General features: G+C 46.6%; 1 protein-coding gene across 4 annotated transcripts in view; it reads left to right on the plus strand.

Annotated features, from left to right (window-relative positions):
• Window positions 1-24,106, plus strand: part of LOC141167153 (uncharacterized) — a 174,892-nt gene that overhangs the window by 93,763 nt on the left and 57,023 nt on the right. For all 4 annotated transcript variants that reach the window (XM_073654543.1, XM_073654546.1, XM_073654545.1 and 1 more), the window contains one exon: window positions 9,617-9,904. In XM_073654543.1, the coding sequence (XP_073510644.1) occupies window positions 9,617-9,904 (288 nt within the window). The remainder of the gene's footprint in view (window positions 1-9,616; window positions 9,905-24,106) is intronic.

Consider the following 24,106-nt stretch of genomic DNA (forward strand, 5'->3'; position numbering starts at 1 on the left):
CCGCAACAAGGTTCCGAGACATCTGCCAGCCGGTCGCCTCCTTCCGCTTTCTTTACCTGCTGCCCCCTGGCAGCATATAGCAATGGACTTTATAACTGACCTCCCAGTCTCTGCCGGTTGTACGGTCATTTGGGTGGTCGCTGACCGCTTCTCCAAGATGGCTCATTTCGTTCCCCTGCCAGGCCTCCCGTCTGCACCCGAGCTAGCTAAAGACTTTATTCGTCACATCTTTCGTCTTCATAGCCTGCCCCTCCACATCGTGTCGGATCGTGGGGTACAGTTCACCTCACGCTTCTGGAGAGCCACTTGTAAACTGCTAGACGTCACCCTGGACTTCTCTTCCGCTTACCACCCACAGTCCAATGGTCAAGTGGAGCGGATCAATCAGAACCTGACCAGTTACCTCCGGCACTTCGTTAATGCCCATCATTCAGACTGGGTGGATCTCCTACCATGGGCCGAGTTCTCTTATAACAATCACGAGAGCGAATCCTCCTCCAAATCCCCGTTTTTTGTAGTCTTCGGTCAGCATCCTCGGATTCCTTTTCCTGTCTCCACCTCTGTGGACAACCCGGCTGCGGAATCTCTCGTTAGCAAATTTTCCTCCATTTGGGAGAGTACCCGATCCGCACTCCTTCAGTCGTCCGAATGGATGAAAAGACACGCTGACAAAAAACGCCTGGATCCTCCACAATTTCATCCTGGAGATAAAGTCTGGCTCTCATCTAAATATGTCCGACTCAAGATACCTTCTTAGAAGTTAGGGCCTCGGTTCATCGGTCCTCTGGAGGTCATCAGTCAGATCAACCCGGTGGCCTATAAATTGAAACTCCCGGCCAACTTACGGATCCCTAACTCCTTCCATGTATCTCTCCTCAAACCTGTGGTACTTAACTCTTTTTCCAAGTCTAGAGGTACGCCTCCTGCTCCGGTTTCTGCTGAGGATGAGTTTGAGGTAGAGAACATTCTTCCCACCAAAAGGGTAAGAGGAAAGACCTTTTTTCTAGTAGATTGGAAGGGGTTTGGTCCTGAGGAGAGAACGTGGGTGCCCCGGGAGAACATCCATGCCCCTCTCATCCTTGCTAAATTTCTGTCTGGCCTAAAAAAGGGGGGGCCTAAAGGGGGGGGGTACTGTAGCGCCGGCGTCCCTGCCCTCTGCTAGGCAGGGACGCTGTTCCCCTCACCTCTCTGCTCCGTGCCCGGCGTCCTCCTCCCGCTCTGCTGGCAGCGCGCGCTCCTTCCCGGCCACTGTGCTTAGGGCGCGCGCGCGCGCTCTCCCTCCCTCTTAAAGGGGCCGCGCGCGCCGTCCTAAGGAGTCCCCGGCCAATGGCTGGAGGACTTCACCATATATAAGGCACCTCCTCCAAAATGGAGGTGCCCGAGCAATGTTGTTGCACTGTTCACTACTCTGCTTCAGCCCCCAGGTCCCGTTGCCAGTTACCTGCCAGATACCTGCCAGATTGCTGTCTTATTCCTGCCTGATATTCTGCTACCTGCCTGCTAGCCTGAGGTCCGACGGTCTGCCTTACTACTCCTGTCAGTCTGTCTAAGGACCAGCTTGCCCGCTCACCTGGGAGCGCACATCAACTACCTGCCTGCTTGCCTGAGGTCCGACGGTCTGCCTTCCAACTCTTGTCAGTCTGTCTATGGACCAGCTTGCCCGCTCACCTGGGAGTGCACATCTACTACCTGCCTGCTAGCCTACCTGGAGGCTCTGCCGTCACATGCTGTGACCACCTGCCTGTCCAGTGACTCCTGCCCGCTCACCTGGGAGCGCTCATCTGCTGCCTGTCTGCTAGCCTACCTGGAGGCTCTGCCGTCACGTGCTGTGACCACCCGCCTGTCCAGAGACTTCTGCCCGCTCACCTGGGAGCGCTCATCTGCCGCCTGTCTGTTGGTCTTCCTGGAGGCTCCGCCGTCACATGCTGTGACCACCCGTTTATCCAGAGACTCTCGCCTGCTCACCTGGGAGCTCACGTCTACCATCAGCCACCACATGTCATACCAACCCTTTACCCAGAGATTGCCCCGGTCACTTGCCGTGACCATCTGCCCGTTCACCCAGAGACTGCCCCGGTCACTTGCCGTGACCATCTGCCCGTTCACCCAGAGACTGCCCCGGTCACTTGCCGTGACCATCTGCCCATTCACCCAGAGACTGCCCCGGTCACTTGCCGTGACCATCTGCCCGTTCACCCAGAGACTGCCCCGGTCACTTGCCGTGACCATCTGCCCGTTCATCCAGAGACTGCCCCGGTCACTTGCCGTGACCTCCTGCCCGTTCTTCTAGAGACTGTCCCGGTCACCTGCTGTGACTGCCTGCCTGGTCGCCACCCGCTCCCTTACAAGGACCGCCCCCTTGTATAGTAGCTCAGAGGTTCCGCCTCCCAGACCCGTTACAATGATGAGATGGATCAAGGAGCCGTAGCGGGCGATTACACACAGCCCAGCCTCATCTCATTCAAATATCCATTCGGGGACAATGAGGGAGAGGAGGAGGAGGAGGAGGAGGAACATCAAGAGCTGGTATCATGCGCTGTAGACGGTAGTACCTCTACAACTGTCATACCGTCGCTTCAGCGTGGGTGGCCTGAGGATAAAGGTAGGAGGAGGAGAAGTAGGAAGAAAGCATGGTCAGTCGACATCTTGGTGAGGACACGGAAGTCTTGCCCGTTACCAGTCTGGCACACATGGCTGACTTTATGTTACGCTGCCATAACCGTGACTCTTGCGTTGTCAAAATGTTGCATGACAGTCATTACTGGTTGGTGACACTTTTAGACCCCCGCTACATGGAAAACTTTCACTCTCTTATTCCTGAGGTGGAGAGGTCAACAAAAATGGGGCAGTAACAGAAGGCCCATGCTGCAGAACTGTTAAAAAAATTCCCATCTGAAGACGCCAGTGGCAGAGGTCACAGTTCGTTGCCCAACCAAGGCGTACAGGCAAGAGAGACGCAACTCCAATCCAGCAGAGGCAGGGGAACACTGTAAATTTTCTGGGACAGTTTTCTGAGACACGCCAAGCTTACAGGCCCTGAGGCGTGGTGTACTCTCACAAGGAATGGAAAGTTTCAAAAGATGGTGAGGGAGAACCTTGCCGACCGTACCAGCGTCCTCCATGATTCCTCTGTGCCTTTTAATTATTGGGTATCCAAGCTGGACTCTTGCAATGAATTCGCTCTCTATGCCTTGTAGGTCCTGGCCTGCCCTGCTGCTAGCATGTTATCTCAGCATGTTTTTAGTGCCACTGGGGGAATTATAACTGATAAGCGCACTCGCCTGTCAACTGACAATACTGACAAGCTGACCCTTATCAAAATGAACAAGGGCTGGATTGGGCCAGACTTCTCATCACCACCAAATGACAGCAGAGTAACATAAAGTCAAATCCACTGTGTTATTTTGGGAGGTGTATTCCCTTGCACCTCTTCACACCCACACAGGGGTATACGCTTCCTCATTTCGGCTGTATTTTGCTCTTCTCCTTATCCTCAGCCTCCACCACCCCTATACCACCTGGATGACCGTGGTCCATGTTGCCAGCATTGCAAGCTCCTCCATCCTAATTTTTGGCAGCTTTTGCTTGGAAAGCATAAGCAAAGACTATGGAAGACCCACTTCCCAATAATGGGAATAATGTTTTTAATATGCTGCACTGCATGGCTCTTGTTTGCCTGCATTGCAAGTTCCCCCTTCCTAATTTTTGGCAGATTTTGCTTGGAAGGCATAGGCAAAGACTATGGGAGACCCATTCCCCAATAATGGGAATAAGGTTTTTAATATGCTGTACTGCATGGCTCTTGTTTGCCAGCATTGCAAGTTCCTCCATCCTAATTTTTGGCAGCTTTTGCTTGGAAGGCATAGGCAAAGACTATGGGAGACCCATTCCCCAATATTGGGAATAAGGTTTTTAATATGCTGTACTGCATGGCTCTTGTTTGCCGCATTGCAATTTCCTCCGTCCTAATTTTTGGCAGCTTTTGCTTGGAAGGCATAGGCAAAGACTGTGGGAGACCCATTCCCCAATATTGGGAATAAGGTTTTTAATATGCTGTACTGCATGGCTCTAGTAAGGGGCATTAAAATTGTCTTGTTAATCTACTGTGACCTTCACGTCTCTTCCAAGGGGCATTGATTTTGTCCACTGCGATCTCCACCACTCTTCCAAGGGGTATTAAAATTGTCTTGTTAAGATACGGTGACCTCCACGTCTCTTCCAAGGGGCATTAAAACCATCTTGTTAAACAACTCTGAACTCCACAGCTTTTCCAAGGGGCATGAAAACCATCTTGTTAAGCTAGTGTGACCTCCACGTCTCTACCAAGGGGCACTGATATTGTCTTTTTATTCCACTGTAACCTCCACTACTCTTCCAAGGGGCATTGATATTGTCTTTTTATTCCACTTCGACCTCCACCAATCTTCCAAGGGGCATTGATATTGTCTTTTTATTCCACTGCGACCTCCACCAGTCTTCCAAGGGGCAGTAAAACTGTCTGGTTAAACCACTCTGAACTCCACAGCTCTTCCAAAGGGCATTAAAACCATCTTGTTAAACCACTCTCAACTCCACAGCTCTTCCAAGGGGCATGAAAACCATCTTGTTAAGCTATTGTGACCTCCACGTCTCTTCCACGGGGCATTGATATTGTCTTTTTATTCCACTGTAACCTCCACCACTCCTCCAAGGGGCATTGATATTGTCTTTTTGTTCCACTGCGACCTCCACCATTCTTCCAAGGGGCATTGATATTGTCTTTTTATTCCACTGCGACCTCCACCACTCTTCCAAGGGGCATTAAAACCGTCTTGTTAAGCTACTGTGACCTCCACGTCTCTTCCACGGAGCATTGATATTGTTTTTTATTCTACTGCGACCTCCACCACTCTTCCAAGGGGCATTGATATTGTCTTTTTATTCCACTGCGACCTCCACCACTCTTCCAAGGGGCATTGATATTGTCTTTTTATTCCACTGTGACTTCCACCACTCTTCCAAGGGGCATTAAAACCGTCTTGTTAAGCTACTGTGACCTCCACGTCTCTTCCACGGGGCATTGATATTGTATTTTTATTCTACTGCGACCTCCACCACTCTTCCAAGGGGCATTGATATTGTCTTTTTATTCCACTGCGACCTCCACCACTCTTCCAAGGGGCATTTAAACTGTCTGGTTAAACTACTTTGAACTCCACAACTCTTCCAAGGGGCATTAAAACCATCTTGTTAAACAACTCTGAATTCCACAGCTCTTCCAAGGGGCATGAAAACCGTCTTGTTAAGCTACTGTGACCTCCATGTCTCTTCTACGGGGCATTGATATTGTCTTTTTATTCCACTGTAACATACACCACACTTCTAAGGGGCATTGATATTGTCTTTTTATTCCACTTCGACCTCCACAACTCTTCCAAGGGGCATTGATGTTGTCTTTTTATTCCACTGCGTCCTCCACCACTCTTCCAAGGGGCATTGATATTGTCTTTTTATTCCACTGCGACCTCAACCACTCTTCCAAGGGTCATTAAAACTGTCTTGTTAAACGACTCTGAACTCCACAGCTCTTCCAAGGGGCATTAAAACCGTCTTGTTAAGATACTGTGACCTCCATGTCTCTTCCAAGGGGCATTAAAACTGTCTGATTAAACCACTCTGAACTCCACAGCTCTTCCAAGGGTCATTGAAGTGTTGTTTTTAATTACCTTTAACCTCCACAGCTATTCCAACGGGCATTGCATTTCCTCCTAATTTTAGTCAGCTTTTGCTTTACAATGCATTGGCAAAAACTAAGGGAGACCCACTCCCCAATAATGGGTAGAAGTTTTTTATTATGCTGGAATCCACGTTTGATTAAAGGGGCATTGCAGTTCCTCATAATTTTTGGAAAGCCTTCCATTCACTGCTTAGGCCAACAGTGCACAGGAGACCCAGTTGCTATAAATGGAAAAATCAGTTTAGTTAAGGCCCTCTGACCTCCATGTCACTTCCAAGGGGCATTGGAGTGCCTCGAAATTTTTGGTAGGCATTGCACTCTCTGTATGCCCTATAAACATATCCTACAAGACATGTGTGGTTGACTGGCCTGATATTGATGTGAATGGTCCCTGTTCCTCCTGCTCTTTCTCCTTTGCCACTGCCTCATCCATCAATCATCACCTGAAGCTTTGTTTTAACAGGAGTCATAGAACTGGGATAGTAGCAGGAAAACATCCAGCAATCCTCGGAGGAGGTAGGATATGCACCAAAACGCTGACCACCTCACGCCTAGCCGTTACTACATACATGCGCATGAATTCCAAGGAACAGAAAGCTAAGGTTTATGGATGGCCTCATGAATGATCATGAATAATTTAATTGTTGTGTAAGAGGCCGACCACTGCTGCGGTCTACCTTCTAAATTTTGTGTTGAAGCCTGTTTGACCCAGGACCCGCAATCCTCTATGTCTGGAGGACGTGTTGCATCCCAGTGTCCATCTGTGTCCCGGCTTCCACAATATGAACCCAGTGTGAAGGCGTCAGTAAGATGTACCATCCCTGGCCACATTCACTTGTCCACGTGTTTGTGGTTAGGCTGTCCTTCCCACTAAATGCACTGGGGAGGGCACAGGTAATGTTTTGGTATGCGCGCTTGTGTATAAGGCAAATAGGGGCAGCTGGGGACCGTTTATGGACCGAGCGTGGACACCCGACCGCCAGGCGGCTGGGGACTGAGTATGTATACCAGGTCGCCGACGCAGCCATGACATGGTGTCCTGCGTCTGCATCCACAAGCATAAAAGGCCTCATTTCAAGTGCAAGCAAGCTAGAAGTATGGTATTGCACAATTAAGCTTGCATTCCAAGAAAACAAAGCAGATGCTAACTTCTATCATCATCATCATGCTCCTCACCTTGGCACTCTCAACTCCCCTGATGGAGAAGCCAGGGCCCACCGGAGGACTCTGGTTCTCTGGTGGGCTCGTCCAATGCTGCCCTAATGGAGGCCAGGCTAAGAAAAGTTTGAGGAAGGTTACCGGGACAATAGGGGCGGATAAGGACTGTTTATGGACACCCTGCCACGTGGCGGCTGGGGACCGAGTATGGACACCCGGCTACCCCCTCGCAGCTGGGGACCAAACGTGGACACCCGGGGGTGGGTGACTGGCAGGCTGCATACTTGCACTTGCATTGCAAGGAATGGAGGAGGTACAATTGAACACTGCCCTGGGACAAGGACTTGCATGGGGATAGTTGCAAGTCTGCATCTTCTGATGCGGAAAGGATCTTCTGATGGGCACACTTTTTGGCAGTGACCTGGGTGTCAGAGATTCTTACAGGGGTCTTCCCCATGCTGTCCCCATGTCTTTTCAGCACTGTATACATGTGTCACACAGCACATGGCCAGATAAGGTTGTAAAATGTTAAAATGACATTTCCCGATGAATGCATTTGTCACGGTTGAAAGCAATACAAAATTGAAAAAATACATAAAAAATATTCCTCCCATGGTGTGGAGGAATATTTTTGCTTTTGGTTATTTATTTAACCTTATACACAAATCTTTACCCAGGAAAGGATGTTCCTTAAAATATTTCACAGGAAAACCATTTCTGTTTAGTTTTTGAATGTTTTATTGTGAGCCCGTAAAAGTGGCTTAATACCTCTGACCACGTTGACAGCAGTGACCTGGGGGTCAGAAATGCTTCCTGGGGCGATCCCCATGCTGTCCCCATGTCATTTGAGCACTGTCACTATTGTTTTGGGCACTAGTTATGCTTTTAAAAGACTGCCGGGGGTGCTGCCGCAAAAATGCTCGGGTCTCCCATAGACTAACATTGGGCTCATTGCTCGGGTCGAGCACCTGAGTATCAAGGTGAGCTCGGCCCGAGCTTCGAGCATCCGAGCATTTTAGTGCTCGCTCAACACTACTAACGATCCTAAAGGTGCGATTGCCTAATAGCAGAAATTCAAGTATAAAAGTTAATACCCTATTGACCCTTTTAAAGATGCCAGAGAGAAAGAGAGACCACAGTAGGACAAGCCCATAGGATCAGTATACTTAGAGCAGGAAGGAAAATGTGTTCCAAAAGCTATGGCGCTGCACCCCGACGACGACGCTTCAGCACACTTCTACCAAGGGGGCATTGAACCAACCAATGCCCCCTTGGAATAAGCGTGGTAAAACGGCATCATCGGGGAGCTAGGCACTTGCACCTTATATATTCATTGTGATATTTTGATACCATAGAAAGCAGCTTTAATTTTTTCAGTGTGATTACCACCAACCTTTTGCCATATTACTATAATTGAGGTATACAGACAGCAGGCATGAAGTTCATTTTTAGGATCTTTAGCATAAACCAGCTTTAAGTCTAATTAAACAGCATTTGCATAGATCATTTTGTATAAAGTCCTGTGTAGCTCAGATTACATTCTCCTGTTAATTTATTTTTAACTGAGATTTTTAATTCTCTTACAGTAAAATATCATAATTTGATGCCTCTTTGTCTAAGACTCCTAAATACCCACTAATTTTAATTTTGTGGGTAATCTGTTTGAAATATTGAATTCTGGAGTGACATACTTTATTTTTTGACAATGTGATAATTGAACTGTAATTTTATTGTAATATACAGTAGTTGCATACTTAATATAGTTGAAAAAAAGACAAATATCCCTAAGTTTAATTGGAGGATGGGAAAAGATAAAAAGGATTATGAATAATTACCATGCATGATTTGGTTTGCCCCAATCCTTGTGCGATTTTTGAATTTGGACTTCTGCAACTCTCTTCCTGATTGGTCTCCCTCTTACCAAACTTTCTCCTCTCCAATTCATCCTGAATGTGGTAGCCAGGGTCGTATTTCTGTTCAGCCGCTTTACCGATGCCTCCATTTTGTGCCAGTCATTACACTGGTTACCAATACAGGGTCCAATATAAACTCATCACTCTCACCTACAAAGCTCTCCACAGTTCCGCACCACCTTATATCTTCTCTCTCATCCCTGCCTATTGCCCTACACGTGCCTTTCATTCTACAAATAACCTAAGACTAACATCCCCCATAATCCGAACCTCGCATCTCCGTCTCCAAGACTTCTCTCGTGCTGCGCCAGTTCTCTGGAATGCTCTACCCCTGATGATCCGACTGATACCTAGCCCCCACGTCTTCAAGCGCGCTTTAAAAACCAATTTCTTTAAACAAGCCTACCCCAACTACTCAGTAAACTAACTTTCCCCTGTTTCCTCCTTCTAAGTATTATTCAGAATCTGCCCCTTACTATTCATCTGTCTCCACACCCTCCATGCACACGATAACTGCATTCGGTACTTGATTATTGCACTTGGCTGATGACCGGTTCATGCTGCTTTATATGAAAATCCCTACTTATTATAATTGCCAGACCTGAAATAACAAGCACTGATCACTTATTGTGTCCCCCCATTTCCTTGTAGATTGTAAGCAGCGAGCAGCCGGACCGTCACTCCTAATGTAACTGTTTAAACTGTCTTACCTTGTATTGAATTCATTGTCTGTATATGTCCCCGCTTAATTGTAAAGTGCTGCGGATTATATTGGCGCTATATAAATAAAAAATATTATTATTATTATTATAATTTCTTATCTCTACAGCTGGAAGTCAAATTATGGACTGGGGTCAACAGTATCTTATTAAAAGAATAATGTATGTCCATCCAGTTATAAATCATCTATGTCATGAAGATCTACTGATAAGTGAAGAGTTTGATTACAGATGGAATAGACCAAATTCCAAGGTCACAATGAGACTTCTGTATGATGTTATCACAGACTGGGATGACGAAGACAAGGAGAGTGTTTGTCAAATGTTCTACAGTTTCAATCCCAGTGTTATTTTTGACCTGAAAATGAGAGAGAAACCATCGAAATTTGTAAAAACAAGTAAGTGTAAACATAATAAAATCTATTTCTCCCTTCACGACATAAAGAAATTAGATATATTTTATTGATTGGAAACTTATTATAAATTAAAACCGTATTAATTTTTAATTACACCGGGAAATTAGAAAAATAAAAAACTTGCCCACCATGCCACAGATACCAGTGGACGACATGACAACTGCCAGGACAATGCTGGATCTGAAGTCCAGCTCTGGCATATAAAAGGGCACAGGTCAACAGGCTTTGTGGTGGATGTGAATTTTTTTATTTTTCTAGTTATTTCTGTCCAATAAAATATTTATTTTAAATATCACATCATTTAGTTTATATTCATCATCGTAGCTTTTTTGAATACTTCTTTTGTTTTTTGTTTTTTTTTCTGTTAAGGCTTAAATGATCTTTTGAGGAGATTAAAAAAGTAAAATAAAAAAACATATAAGTATACCCCTTTTGCAAGTTTAAAAAAAATAAATTAAGCATTTGGTGTTACAGGTTCTGTAAAAGTTGGATTTATCACTTTAAAAATGAATTAACCCTTCCTATAAAGGCTGCAAAGAGAGAGAGAAAAAAAAAGTAAATGGCAGATTATGGTTTTTCGGTCACTGCACTTACTAAAAAAAAAAAGTGATCAAAATGTTATATGTACCTCAAAAAACAAAAAAACAAGCCCTGACATTAAAAAAAATAGTTAAGCAAAGTTTAGATCACAGGAAAATTTGCCTTGAAAACTAGTCAAACTCTGAACTTTTCCACAGTTCTTCACATTACATCCACAAACTGTGATGTAAATTTCTCCATCTTTTCCATTGTGAGAGTCCTCGGAAATCAGACTGCACTGTCATTTGAGTGCAGTCTGATGTTTTACATGCATCCCCATAGACTTGAATAAGTGAGTAGCATCCGATTTCAGAGTGAAATCACAGCAGATTCTGTCCGTAAAAAAAATTGGGCATCAGTACTAATGCCAATAACATTGGTCCGCATGGTTAGACACCAAAAAATTCAATTTATTAGTTGGATAGTATTGATAATCCCAGGGTCAACTGTAAGGAGAGAATCGTCAGTCTCCTGGAATACTCGTAGATGAAACTGGAAGGCACAAATACTTTTTAGCAAGGAGTAGTGTCAGGGACTAACTCTTGATTTTTACATATCTCCTCAACAAGAACTAGAGAAACTGCAGACACCACTATACCCTCATCGAAAAAGGGGACTTGTTCTGAGTCCTCTGGTTGGAATGGGTGGAACCTTTGGGAGAGAGCATTGGCTTTCATGTTTTTTTCTACTAGGTCTAAAAGTCACAAAATCAAACCTAAAGAAAAACAAAGTCCATCTAGCTTGCCTAGGATTTCGTCTTTTCGCGGACTCAACAAATGTCAGATTTTTGTGGTCTGTGATAACAGTGATTTTATATTTGGCACCTTCAAGGAAGTAGTGCCATTCCTTGAAGGTCGATTTAATTGCCAGCAATTCACAAATGCCGACATCATAGTTGTTTTCAGCAGTTTGACTCAAGAAAATTTTCATGGAACCCACCTTGGTGCTGGTGACTCTCTAACTGCGGTTGTTTTGGGGAGGCATGCATCTGACATCCATACTCTCCACAGTTACTACTAAGATTCAGTTTTTGCTACTTTCCCCATTGTACTCGGTGGGAGTTGGTCATCCCAATCTGTACAGGTTTTGCAGTAATTGTAATAGGTGCACTAATCTTGGGTAAAGATGCATTATCAGCATTGGGCTGTTGTCTGCGTTCACGTAACTGCCTATCAAGGCAGATAGCCAACACATGGCAGAGACAAAGGAGTCAGGAGAAGGGAACTGAACTATCTTGTCCTTAAGTTGGTCAGAAAGTCCAGTTTGAAAGTGATGGTGAAGGGCCTGGTCATTCCATTGTGAGTCAGTAACCCAGTGGCAAAGTTTAGTGCAATATTCCTCAGCAGGACATTGCCCCTGATGGAGGGCTGTTAATTTACTTTCTGCCAGAGCTAAACGGTCAGGATCATCATATAGAAGACCTAAAGTTTAAAAAAACGTATCAATTGTGGAGATCTCTGGAGCATCAGGGAGTAGATAAAGAGCCCAAGCCTGGGTGTCACGAGGAGCAGGGAAATCATGAGTCCTTCCCACAGCTCTCAGAACCAGATGAATGAGGGCGAAGCCTGAAATACAGGCGACAACTCTCTGTGAAAGAAAAAAAATTACTACGGTCACCTGAAAATTGGTCAGGAAGATTAACCTTGGGTTCAGGAGTTTTCAAGGCAGGTGCTGCTGGGGTTTTTCCCTGAGAGGTTTCATGATGGCGAGTCGGCTCTGCAAGACCTTGGACTGTATGGGCCAGGTCCTTCATTTGATCCACCACTTTTTGGAGGGGATCCATAATTTGTCTGGTCATTCAATCTGTCATGAATGCACTGTTTGAAGTCATCTTGCAGCTCCAAAATGTCTATAATGAACAGGCTCGGAGAAAGCTACTTAGGTTCCTAGACCTCTGTTGTTCATTAGGCAAGGGCCACAGTGTCATCAGTGGCGCAAGTTGTCAAGGTAGTTGGATCAGATCCAGGAGGTATGAGAAGTACAAAAATGTCAGGCAGGAGAAACATCAATAAAATAGCCAAGGTCAGGAAGCAAGATAAGTGAGAGTGAAACAGCAGGTGCACAGAACTCAGTTAAAAGTCAGGTAGCATAAACATTGACTGGCAGTGGGACCTGGCTCTCAGGGGTTTATATAGCTACACACAGTACTGACAGCTGCTAGATCCCCAAATTAACAGGGTTAACCCTGGATTATCCAGATCCCCAAGTCCCGTGAATAACAAAGGATTGTTGCTGTCAAGTATCTCTCACAAAAAAGGGTGCAGCGCCGCCTAGCGGCCAAAGCAGAAGCCTTCACAGATGTTAGTTAGACTCCAACCTTTTACATATGATAGTATTCTTCTCCTTTCATGAAGACCCACATCAGAATTGAGCTCTGTACACTTGCAGGGGGACATTCTAAACTAATCCCAAACTCCACATAACTCACCATCTTAGACAAGCTGAGTACATTAATTTTCATTTTCAACATTCAGCATTTCAGACCTCACTACCGCTACTCAATGGCTCAGTGATTCCTACCCGCATATAGCACCATGTGCCATGCAACATCCTAATTACAAAGGGCATGTTAGCTTACCACCGCACAGAACACCTGCTTGAGCCAACAAGTTAATTGGTTCCTGCTGATTTATGCTTTGAAATTTACCATTTTCTGTTTTCTAACTTTGTCTTTTCATGGCTTGTTATTAAGACCTGTATATGTTTATTTGAATATTTATATATACTATTTATATACAGTACAGATCAAAAGTTTGGACACACATTCTCATTTAAAGATTTTTCTGTATTTTCATGACTTTGAAAATTGTACATTCACACTGAAGGCGTCAAAACTATGAATTACCACATGTGGAATTATATACTTAACAAAAAAGTGTGAAACAACTGAAAATATGTCTTATATTCTAGGTTCTTCAAAGTAGCCACCTTTTGCTTTGATGTCAGCTTTGCACACTCTTGCCATTCTCTTGATGAGCTTCAAGAGGTAGTCACTGGAAATGCTCTTCCAACAATCTTGAAGGAGTTCCCAGAGAAGCTTAGCACTTTTTAGCCCTTTTGCCTTCACTCTGCGGTCCAGCTCACTCCAAATCATCTTGATTGGGTTCAGGTCTGGTGACTGTGGAGGCCAGGTCACCTGGCATAGCACCCCATCACTCTCCTTTTTGGTCAAATAGCCCTTACACAGCATGGAGGTGTTTGGGGTCATTGTCCTGTTGAAAAATAAATGATGGTCCAACTAAACGCAAACTGGATGGAATAGCATGCCGCTACAAGATGCTGTGGTAGCCATGATGGTTCAGTATGTCTTCAATTTTGAATAAATCCCCAACAGTGTCACCTGCAATGCACCCCCACAGCATCACACCTCCTCCTCCATGCTTCATGGTGGGAACCAGACATGTAGAGTCCATCCGTTCACCTTTTCTGCGTCGCACAGAGACACGGTGGTTGAAGCCAAAGACATCAAATTTGGACTCATCAGACCAAAGCACAGATTTCCACTGGTCTAATGTCCATTCCTTGTGTTCTTTAGCCCAAACAAGTCTCTTCTGCTTGTTGCCAGTCCTTAGCAGTGGTTTCCTAGCAGCTATTTTACCATGAAGGCCTGCTGCACAAAGTCTCCTCTTAACAGTTATCGTAGAGATGTGTCTGCTGCTAGAACTCTGTGTGTCATTGACCTGGTCTCTAATCTGAGCTGCTGATAACCTGCGATTTCTGAGGCTGGTGACTTGGATAAATTTATCCTCAGAAGCAGAGGTGACTCTTGGTCTTCCTTTCCTGGGGCAGTCCTCATGTGAGCTGGTTTCTTTGTAGCGCTTCATGGTTTTTGCAACTGCACTTGGGGACACATTCAAAGTTTGCCAAATTTTTCAGACTGACTGACCTTCATTTCTTAAAGTAATGATGACCACTCATTTTTCTTTACTTAGCTGCTTTTTTCTTGCCATAATACAAATTTTAGCAATCTATTCAGTCTATCAGCTGTGTATCCACCTGACTTCTGCAGAACAGAACTGATGGTCCCAACCCCATTTATAATGCAAGAAATCCCACTTATTAAACCTGACAGGGCACACCTGTGAAGTGAAAACCATTTCCGGTGACTACCTCTTGAAGCTCATCAAGAGAATGCCAGGAGTGTGCAAAGCAGTCATCAAAGCAAAAGGTGGCTTCTTTGAAGAACCTAGAATATAAGACATATTTTCAGTTGTTTCAGACTTTTTTGTTAAGTATATAATTCCACATGTGTTAATTCATAGTTTTGATGCCTTCAGTGTGAATGTACAATTTTCATGGTCATGAAAATACAGAAAAATCTTTAAATGAGAAGGTGTGTCCAAACTTTTGGTCTGTACTGCATTTTTAAAGTAATAACATAACAAAAGCCCTTTGTTTGTTCCTTAGTAAAGTTTACAACAGTTTACTTTGGCAGACAAATAATATTTAAGAATATTTCAACCTGGTTCTTTTATTCGAAAAGAAATCCTTCATGTTAAACTGGGAAAAAAAGTTAAAAAAGTCCTTTTTACCGGAAGAATGGTATAACTGTCTTAGACCCACATATTCTTCTTCAATTTGTGCCTCCTTACAGGAATCATTTAATAAAATTGTATTTCACCCCAACTAAATAAGCAAAAATTTTGCCAAGTCAATTCCCATTGTGCTGGAGAGACTGGGGATTCTTTACATATTTTTTGGAAAGTATCCTCCCTCAATATTATAATTACTAGTCATAATTAGTGTTGAGCGATACCTTCCGATATCGGGAAATATCGGATCGGATTGGATCGGACCGATACGCAGAAAGTATCGGATATCTCCAATTCCAATACCGGAAACCAATGCAAGGCAATGGTACAGAAATATCAGAATAAATATAAACCCTATCTTTCCTTGTAGATTAATTCTACATGAAGGAAAACAACTAAGAATAATGTAGAATGTATTGGGGAGGTGGGGGAGGCAATAAAGGCATAGAGGTTTAGCCCAATCAAATGGAATAGCAGGAATTAATATATTTTTTTAAGACATTCGGAGTTACGGAAATATTGACTATGTTAAGCTTTTTTATATTTTGTCAGATATTTATGTTTCACCACTTCCATGCTCTTCACCTTCTTTTTTAATTCTCCCACACTTTCTCCTTCATCATCCTCAGCATCAGCATCTTTTTCATCAACTTCTTCTTCACCTTCTTCATCTTCTTCTTCTTCACCTTCTTCGTATTATTCTTTTTTTTTACATTCTTCATATTCTACTTCTTCATCTTCTTTATATTCTTCTTCTTCATCATATTCTTATTTGTGGCAGGCATTCCTGTAGTTGTTATCTATAAAAGGTTGGACATTACACCTTTCGTTCTGCCCGTCACAAAAGATTTACAACAGGATTTGTCCGCATTCAGTTTGGCCTGCAGCAGCAGGTCTTTTCCAGGGGCACCACGAGGAGGAACAGACTCACCCCCATACACTGCTTAGTCATCTTCTGCTTATAGTTTAGATAATATCTTTTGCTCTGATTTTTAGTCTTATGCTTAATGTTCTTCCGCTTTTTGTTCTGCAGCTTATTGTACTTCTGCTTCTTGGTTTTCTGTCTCTTGTTCTTCTGTATCTTGGTGGTTGTCTTCTTGTTCTTTGTCCTCTTGGTCAACTTCTTCAGGGTCATCTTCTTGGTCTACTTCGGGCTGGTCTTCAGGGTCATCGTCTTCGGGGTCGTCGTCTTCTTCGGGGTGGGCTTCAGGGTCCTCGTCTTCAGGGTCGTCATCGTCGGGGTCCTCGTCTTCTTCGGGGTGGTCTTCAGGGTCCTCGTGTTCAGGGTCGTCGTCTGCGGGGTCCTCGTCTTCTTCGGGGTGGTCTTCAGGGTCCTCGTGTTCAGGGTTGTCGTCTTCAGGGTCCTCGTCTTCGTCGGGGTGGTCTTCAGGGTCCTCGTCTTCAGGGTCGTCATCTTCGGGGTCCTCGTGTTCTTCAGGTTGGTCTTCAGAGTCCTCGTCTTCAGGGTCCTTGTCAGGGAGATCCAGAGTGATTACCAAGAACCATTTCAAAAAGCTTGAACTTGGAAATGTAGCAGAAGGTACAAGAAGGCTGAGGAATAGTGTTGAGCCACCCCCGTAGTGTTCGAGTTCAGTTCGGTTCGTCGAACACCCGTGTGTTCGCCGAACTGTTCGTCGAACTGTTCATCGAACACCTTCGAACACCATTAAAACCAATGGCAGGCAAACAAAAACACATAGAAACACATAGAAAACACCTTCAAAGGTGTCCAAAAGCTGACAAACTGCTCAGAAGACATAACTAACACATGGAAAAGTGACAAGTACATATAGTCATGCGAAAAGAAAAGAGGTGGAGGAGTAAAAGGAGGGGGAGACACAGATATAGGCATGTCATGCCCTTCTAAAATCCAAAAAGTGAGAAGCCGACACGGCCAGTCCGTTCCTGCTGTGCCACCTCCGTGTCGCCTGGTTTGTACCAGAGCCGCGGTGGACCCTGACGGCCAGTCCCCCTCTCCCAATACTGGTGCCTGTCCGCTGGTGGGTCGAGCGAGCCACCCTGTGGTGGGGGCAGCTCTAAGCTTTTTAATTTAATTTGTCTCTCTAATTTGAATGAATACACTTTAAATACTTTTACAAGGATCTATTGGAGGGCAAGTCTCATGCCAGCAGCCGCGTAATTCCAGCTCCAGTAGCGTCCACTAAAGCTGCTGCAGTTAAAAAGCCTTTATAAGGATCAAGCTCGGCTGTCCACTGCAAGGCATCCTACCGCCAGTCCCAGCCCCTATGCCTTGGGGTGCCTCCTGATGCTCTTCACTGAGTATCCCGTGGTCCCGAAGCATTTCCTTTGAAAAAATTAAGTGTCCAAACTACAGGTGGTGTAGCTTGCTTAACAGCCGGGATAATCCGCTGACTAGCAGACACTGCTGCTAGGCACAAAGTATTTCCTGGGCTAGATGCAGTTAAAAATTTGTAATTAGATACTCTCGTTGGATGCTGAGAAAGCATTCCATAGAGTCTCCTGGCACGCCATATATTATTCTCTTAAAAAGCTTGGGGTAGGGGTCTAGGGGACCCTTTTATAGCCAAAATCACGGCCCTGTACCGCAATACGTCACCTAGGCTGAAGATAAATGGAACTCTAGCACCCTGAGGGCTCGTTTGCTACAGAGGTATTGCACCTCACCCAGAGGTGTGATATCTCACTCTCAGGTAAGGATGGAGTATGGATCAGGACCCCGATACCTGCATGCATTACACCACATTGCCGTAGGGCAGGGCGACCAATATGCCCCTGAGATGGGCACGACAGTCCCTGTCCCTGGCTGGAGTGGGTGGAGGGAACACTGAGGAAGGGGAACCCTGTAGTGCAGGAGTAGGGAGGAAGCAGTTCCTGGGTGCATTGAGAAGGGAGTATAAAAGGTGGGCACCATCTTAGTTCAGTGCAGAGAAGTCTGAGCAGAAGTGGCAGGGAGCAGGGGCTCTGCATGAGCTCTGCTCCGGAGGCGGGCCTAGTAACAGAGGCCCAGGCCTGGAAGAGGGAGAAGGAAGGAAGAGGAGCGGAGAAGGCTCCAGGAACGAGGAACGAAGGGATCCCAGGGGTGCGGACGGGCGAGTCGCCACCGCACACCCGAATCCACATGCTTGGAGGGGTCAGGCCAAAGGGGGAGACCGGTCGCCGAAACTAGTGGAGGCGGGAAACGACTCTCAGCTAGAAACCGGAGGCTGTGACATTTTATGTGGCGCAGCCCCTCGCTACACCCACTAGCAAGGCACCACATAGGGTCAGGGAAACTGGCGCCAAGTTTACCAAGAGGAGGCTCGAGGCAGCCGGACAGAAGGGTTGGTAAGAAAGGCCAGACAAAGGACACACAAAGGGGGTCCTGTGAAGCGCTCCAAAGTTATCTGAGAGTTGTCTGAGCCCCTCACCTGGTGAGCACAGTACGATGTGGGCAGCCGTTACTTGCAGAAGTGGTCTGGATAATAAGAACTGTGAGTAAAGGCCCTGGACTGCATCACTGACTCCGTGTCATTACTGCTGCTTCCCTGCACCATCACCCCCATCCTCCGCATACACTGCCCTGAGGCTATAGTCCTCCCGTGGGGAGTTATGCTATGCTCTGCTGCAACCACAACACCAGCCTCAGAGGTCTGCCCTGCAGCGGCGGTTCACTCTGACCGCAATCCACGGGTGGCGTAGTCGGACATTTAAACATCAAAACCACATAAATAGTTCCACCACTGGTTTGACCGCCCTGAGCCACGGAACCGGTTCGCAGCCACGGAGACTACAACCACCAGCATCCACCAAAAAGGGTCCGGCTTCGGGTGTCTCAAGGCCCAGGGGGCGCGTCAGAACATTTTCATCACCTTTCATAATCACCAATGGGACAAGGCAGGGATGTCCTCTGTCCCCTCTCTTATACATCCTAGTGACGGAGCACCTGCTCTCATCAATTCGCCATAACCCCAATATTAGGTGGATTGAGGTGGGAGGCACCGAGTACAAGTGCTCTCTATTTGCTGATGATGTCCTAGTATAAATCACTGAATCACATATATCCATCCCTGCTGTTATGGATGAAATAGATTACTTTGTTACATGGTCAAATTTTAAAATCAATGCAGCGAAGTCTGAGGCTCTCGATGTCTCCCTCCCCAAATCCATACAGGATTCCATCCAGTCCAACTTTCCCTTTGCCTGGCCCTCACAGGGTATCAAATACTTAGGAATTCCTATTCATGGAGACCTCTCCCGTCTATGTTATCTTAATTTTGGGCCCTTTATTGAACAACTCCATACAGACCACGGTTGGCAAGTTAGAACTGTAAGATTCACTATGTGAACCACTGGTGTTTTGTGGAAAAGCACATGTACACTGTGTTCCAAATTATTATGCAAAAAGTGTTTAGGAGTGATAAGGGAAGAATTTGTTTGTTTGTCAGTTAAACTCATTGATGGTGATGTGTGTCAGGGCTCTTTATATCACTGTAAGCAATTGCAGACACCTGTGCTAATTAGTTTGGCAGGTGTGTCCAATGAAAGGCAAGACTACTTAAGAAGGCTGTCCCACATTATTAAGCAGCCTACACTTTCTGCCAAAATGGGAAAGAAAAAGGATGTGTCGGCTGCTGAGAAGCAACAAATTGTGGAGTGTTTAGGTCAAGGCATGACTACAATCAACATTGTGCGATGATCAGGATGAAGTGTCTTGGCAATCAAGAAGTTTGTAGCTGATTCACAGTACACACGTGTGCGTGCTGATAAGGGCAAATTGAGGACTCTTTCCTACAGGCAATTACGTCAGGTTAAAAGACCAGCGGCAAAAAAGCCTTGTCATAGCAGCAGACAAGTTTTTGAAGCTGCTGGTGCCTCCAAAGTCCCCCGAACAACAAGATGCAGGGTCCTTCAGAGGTTTGCAGCTGTGCGTACGCCATCCTGTCGACCTCCTCTATCCACTTCACACAAGCAGAAACGGCTCCAGTGGGCCAAACATTACATGAAGACTGATTTCAAAACTGTTTTGTTCACGGATGAGTGCTGTGCAACGCTCGATGGTCCAGATGGATGGAGTGGAGGATGGCTGGTGTAGCGCCGGCGTCCCTGCCCTCTGCTAGGCAGGGACGCTGTTCCCCTCACCTCTCTGCTCCGTGCCCGGCGTCCTCCTCCCTCTCTGCTGGCAGCGCGCGCTCCTTCCCGGCCACTGTGCTTAGGGCGCGCGCGCTCTCCCTCCCTCTTAAAGGGGCCGCGCGCGCCGTTCTAAGGAGTCCCCGGCCAATGGCTGGAGGACTTCACCCTATATAAGGCACCTCCTCCTAAATGGAGGTGCCCGAGCAATGTTGTTGCACTGTTCACTACTCTGCTTCAGCCCCCAGGTCCCGTTGCTAGTTACCTGCCAGATACCTGCCAGATTCCTGCCAGCTTGCTGTCTTATTCCTGCCTGATATTCTGCTACCTGCCTGCTAGCCTGAGGTCCGACGGTCTGCCTTACTACTCCTGTCAGTCTGTCTAAGGACCAGCTTGCCCGCTCACCTGGGAGCGCACATCAACTACCTGCCTGCTTGCCTGAGGTCCGACGGTCTGCCTTCCAACTCTTGTCAGTCTGTCTATGGACCAGCTTGCCCACTCACCTGGGAGCGCACATCTGCTACCTGCCTTCTAGCCTACCTGGAGGCTCTGCCGTCACGTGCTGTGACCACCTGCCAGTCCAGTGACTCCTGCCCGCTCACCTGGGAGCGCTCATCTGCTGCCTGTCTGCTAGCCTACCTGGAGGCTCTGCCGTCACGTGCTGTGACCACCCGCCTGTCCAGAGACTTCTGCCCGCTCACCTGGGAGCGCTCATCTGCCGCCTGTCTGTTGGTCTTCCTGGAGGCTCCGCCGTCACATGCTGTGACCACCCGTTTATCCAGAGACTCTCGCCTGCTCACCTGGGAGCTCACGTCTAACATCAGCCGCCACAGGTCGTACAAACCCTTTACCCAGAGACTGCCCCGGTCACTTGCCGTGACCATCTGCCCGTTCACCCAGAGACTGCCCCGGTCACTTGCCGTGACCATCTGCCCGTTCACCCAGAGACTGCCCCGGTCACTTGCCGTGACCATCTGCCCGTTCATCCAGAGACTGCCCCGGTCACTTGCCGTGACCATCTGCCCGTTCACCCAGAGACTGCCCCGGTCACTTGCCGTGACCATCTGCCTGTTCATCCAGAGACTGCCCCGGTCACTTGCCGTGACCTCCTGCCCGTTGTTCTAGAGACTGTCCCGGTCACCTGCTGTGACTGCCTGCCTGGTCGCCACCCGCTCCCTTACAAGGACCGCCCCCTTGTATAGTAGCTCAGAGGTTCCACCTCCCAGACCCGTTACAGCTTTTTGATGGACACCCCACGCAAACACGGCTACAGCACCAACAAGGAGGAGGTGGAGTAATGTTTTGGGCTGGAATCATGGGGAGAGAGATTGTCGGCCCCTTTAGGATACCTGAAGGGGTAAAGATGAACTCCATAATGTATGTGGAGTTTCTCAAACAGCACTTCCTGCCATGGTTCAAGAAGAAGAACCATGATAATGCACCGTATCATGCTGCACATAACACATCTGCATCTCTGGCTGATATGGGCATAAAAGGGGACAAACTTATGGTGTGACCCCCATGCTCCCCTGACCAATACTCCATTCAGAACCTCTGGACCATCATCAAAAGGAGTGTCTATGATGGCGGGAGGCAGTTCACATCTAAGCAACAGCTCTGGGAGGGTATTCAGTCCTCATGCAAAACAATTGAAGCAGAAACCATCCAAAACCTAACAAATTCAATGGACGAGAGAGTTCAGAAGCTCCTTCCGAACAAGGGGTCCTTTGTGCAAATGTAACATCACCTAGAATAAAGTTTTGAGTTGAAAACTGTTTGATTTCAGTTTCTAATAACCTGCTAATGCTTATAATTTAAAAAATGACCATTTTTTTGGTCTTTATTAAAATGAAAAGGTTGATCGAAGAGTGTGGGGGATCTAAGAGTGTGGCAACCCAGTAGTCAGGATTACTTCGAATTCTGACAATCTGAGGGTCATGTTGCAGGTAGTGCAGCAAGAAGGCACTTATGTGTCTTGCGCATCTCGGAGCCACAAAATTATTTTCCGGGCTAGTTGCAGCTAAAAATTGTTATTAATTTTGAATCTGGTGGAGTTTAGTATAGTTGGCCTAATAGTATCAGTACTGCACACTGCTACAAAGCCCAAATTATTTTCCAGCCAAGATACAGATAAACATGATTAGTAATTTGAAAGCTTAAAACGGTTGGTGAGGTGATTTTAACCAATCATCAAGCTTTTACTCTCCCCAGGATAACACAGGGGTAGAAAATTTGTTTCGGATCCATGATTTGTTCATCTTTATGAACGTGAGTCTGTCTACATTATCATTGGAGAGCCGCGTGCGCTTATCTGTCAGCACACCACCAGCAGCGCTGAACACATGTTCAGACTGAACGCTGGCTGAGGGGCATGACAAGATCTCCAAGGCATAAGTGGCTAGCTCAGGCCATTCATCCAGATTGGAAGCCCAAAAAGAGCAAGGGTCCAGTGACACAGTCATGGCTTCAATGTTTACTTGGAGATACTCCTGTACCATCGTCTCTAGGCGTTGACTATGTGTCAGACTTCTTGTCTCCTGTGGCCTTGCAAAGGATGGGCTAAAAAAGTGGTGAAATGATTCCGCAAAATTGATGTTACCAGCAGATACTGTGTTTCTGTTACGGTTTGAGTGCTGAACACTCGACTGTCCCACGGTTGGCAAGTTGGAACTGTGAGATTCACTACGTGCACCACTGGTGTTTTGTGGAAAAGCACATGTAAGATTCTGCAACAGTCTCTGCTGATACTCCTGCATGCGTGCATCCCTTTCTATGGCAGGAATAATTTCTGAAAATTTACTTTTGTACCGGGGATCTAACAGTGTGGCAACCCAGTAGTCAGGATTATTTCTAATTCTCCCAATTCAAGGGTCATGTTGCAGGTAGTGCAGCAAGAAGGCACTCATGTGTCTTGCGCATCCAGGAGCACCAAGTTCCTGTTGTGTTGGTGGCGAGGTAACAATCATGCTTCCTTCCTCTGTCCTCTCCCCCCAATCTCGCACAACAGTAATGTGATCAACGTCTCCCTCATCTGATGAGTCTTCCATCAGTTCGTCCTCCACTTCTTCCTGGGCTCCTGCACCTTCCTCACTAGTTTGGCTGCTACCATGCGCCCTGGTAAAACCATCTCCCCCACCCTTACATGCCTGCCACCTGTGTGCTGCCGAAAGTCTGGACCTTGCAGATGTTAGCCCTTCCCCATACAACTCCTCCTCCTCTAATTCCTCCACATCCTCTTGTGCCACCACCTGACTCCGAATTCTGTTTAACATGTGCTCCAGCATGTAAATCACCAGAATAGTCATGCTGATAATGGCATCGTCAGCACTAAACATCTTCGTCGCCATTTCAAAACTGTGCAGAAGGGTGCATTGGTCCCTGATCTGAGACCACTCATCCAGCGTGATTTGCCCCACCTCTGCATCTCGTTGGCCCAGGCTATACGTCAGAACGAATTGCACCAGGGCTTGTCGGTGCTGCCACAGTCGCTGCAACATATGCATAGTTGAATTCCACCGGGTAGGCACATTGCATTTTAGCCGGTGAAGTGGCAGGCCCAACGACTTCTGTAGAGATGTAAGTCGCTGAGCTGCGGGATGCGAACAGCGAAAGTGAGCACACAGCAACCGTGCCGTCAGCAGAAGGCCATCTAGTCCAGGATAGTGGGCTAAAAATTGCTGGACAACCAGGTTCAACACGTGAGCCATACAAGGCACGTGTGTGACATTGCCCCGGCGAAGGTCCGCACCCAGGTTTGCAGCATTGTCGCACACGGCCTTCCCTGGTTTCAGGTCCAGTTTAGACAACCAGTCATGAAATTGGTTCTCCAGAGCTGACCACAACTCCTCAGCTGTGTGACTCACATTTCCCAGACATTTCAAAGTAAAAACCGCCTGATGACGTTGAGCCCTGCTGTCAGCATAGTAAGGAGGTGTGCAGGATCCCTTCTGCACAGTTAGAAAGCTTGTGGCATGACCAGACAGGC

This window comes from Phyllobates terribilis, unplaced genomic scaffold, assembly GCF_046119375.1.
Source record: "Phyllobates terribilis strain yellow unplaced genomic scaffold, ASM4611937v1 Scaffold_11__3_contigs__length_659146591, whole genome shotgun sequence".
Taxonomy (NCBI): Eukaryota; Metazoa; Chordata; class Amphibia; order Anura; family Dendrobatidae; genus Phyllobates; species Phyllobates terribilis.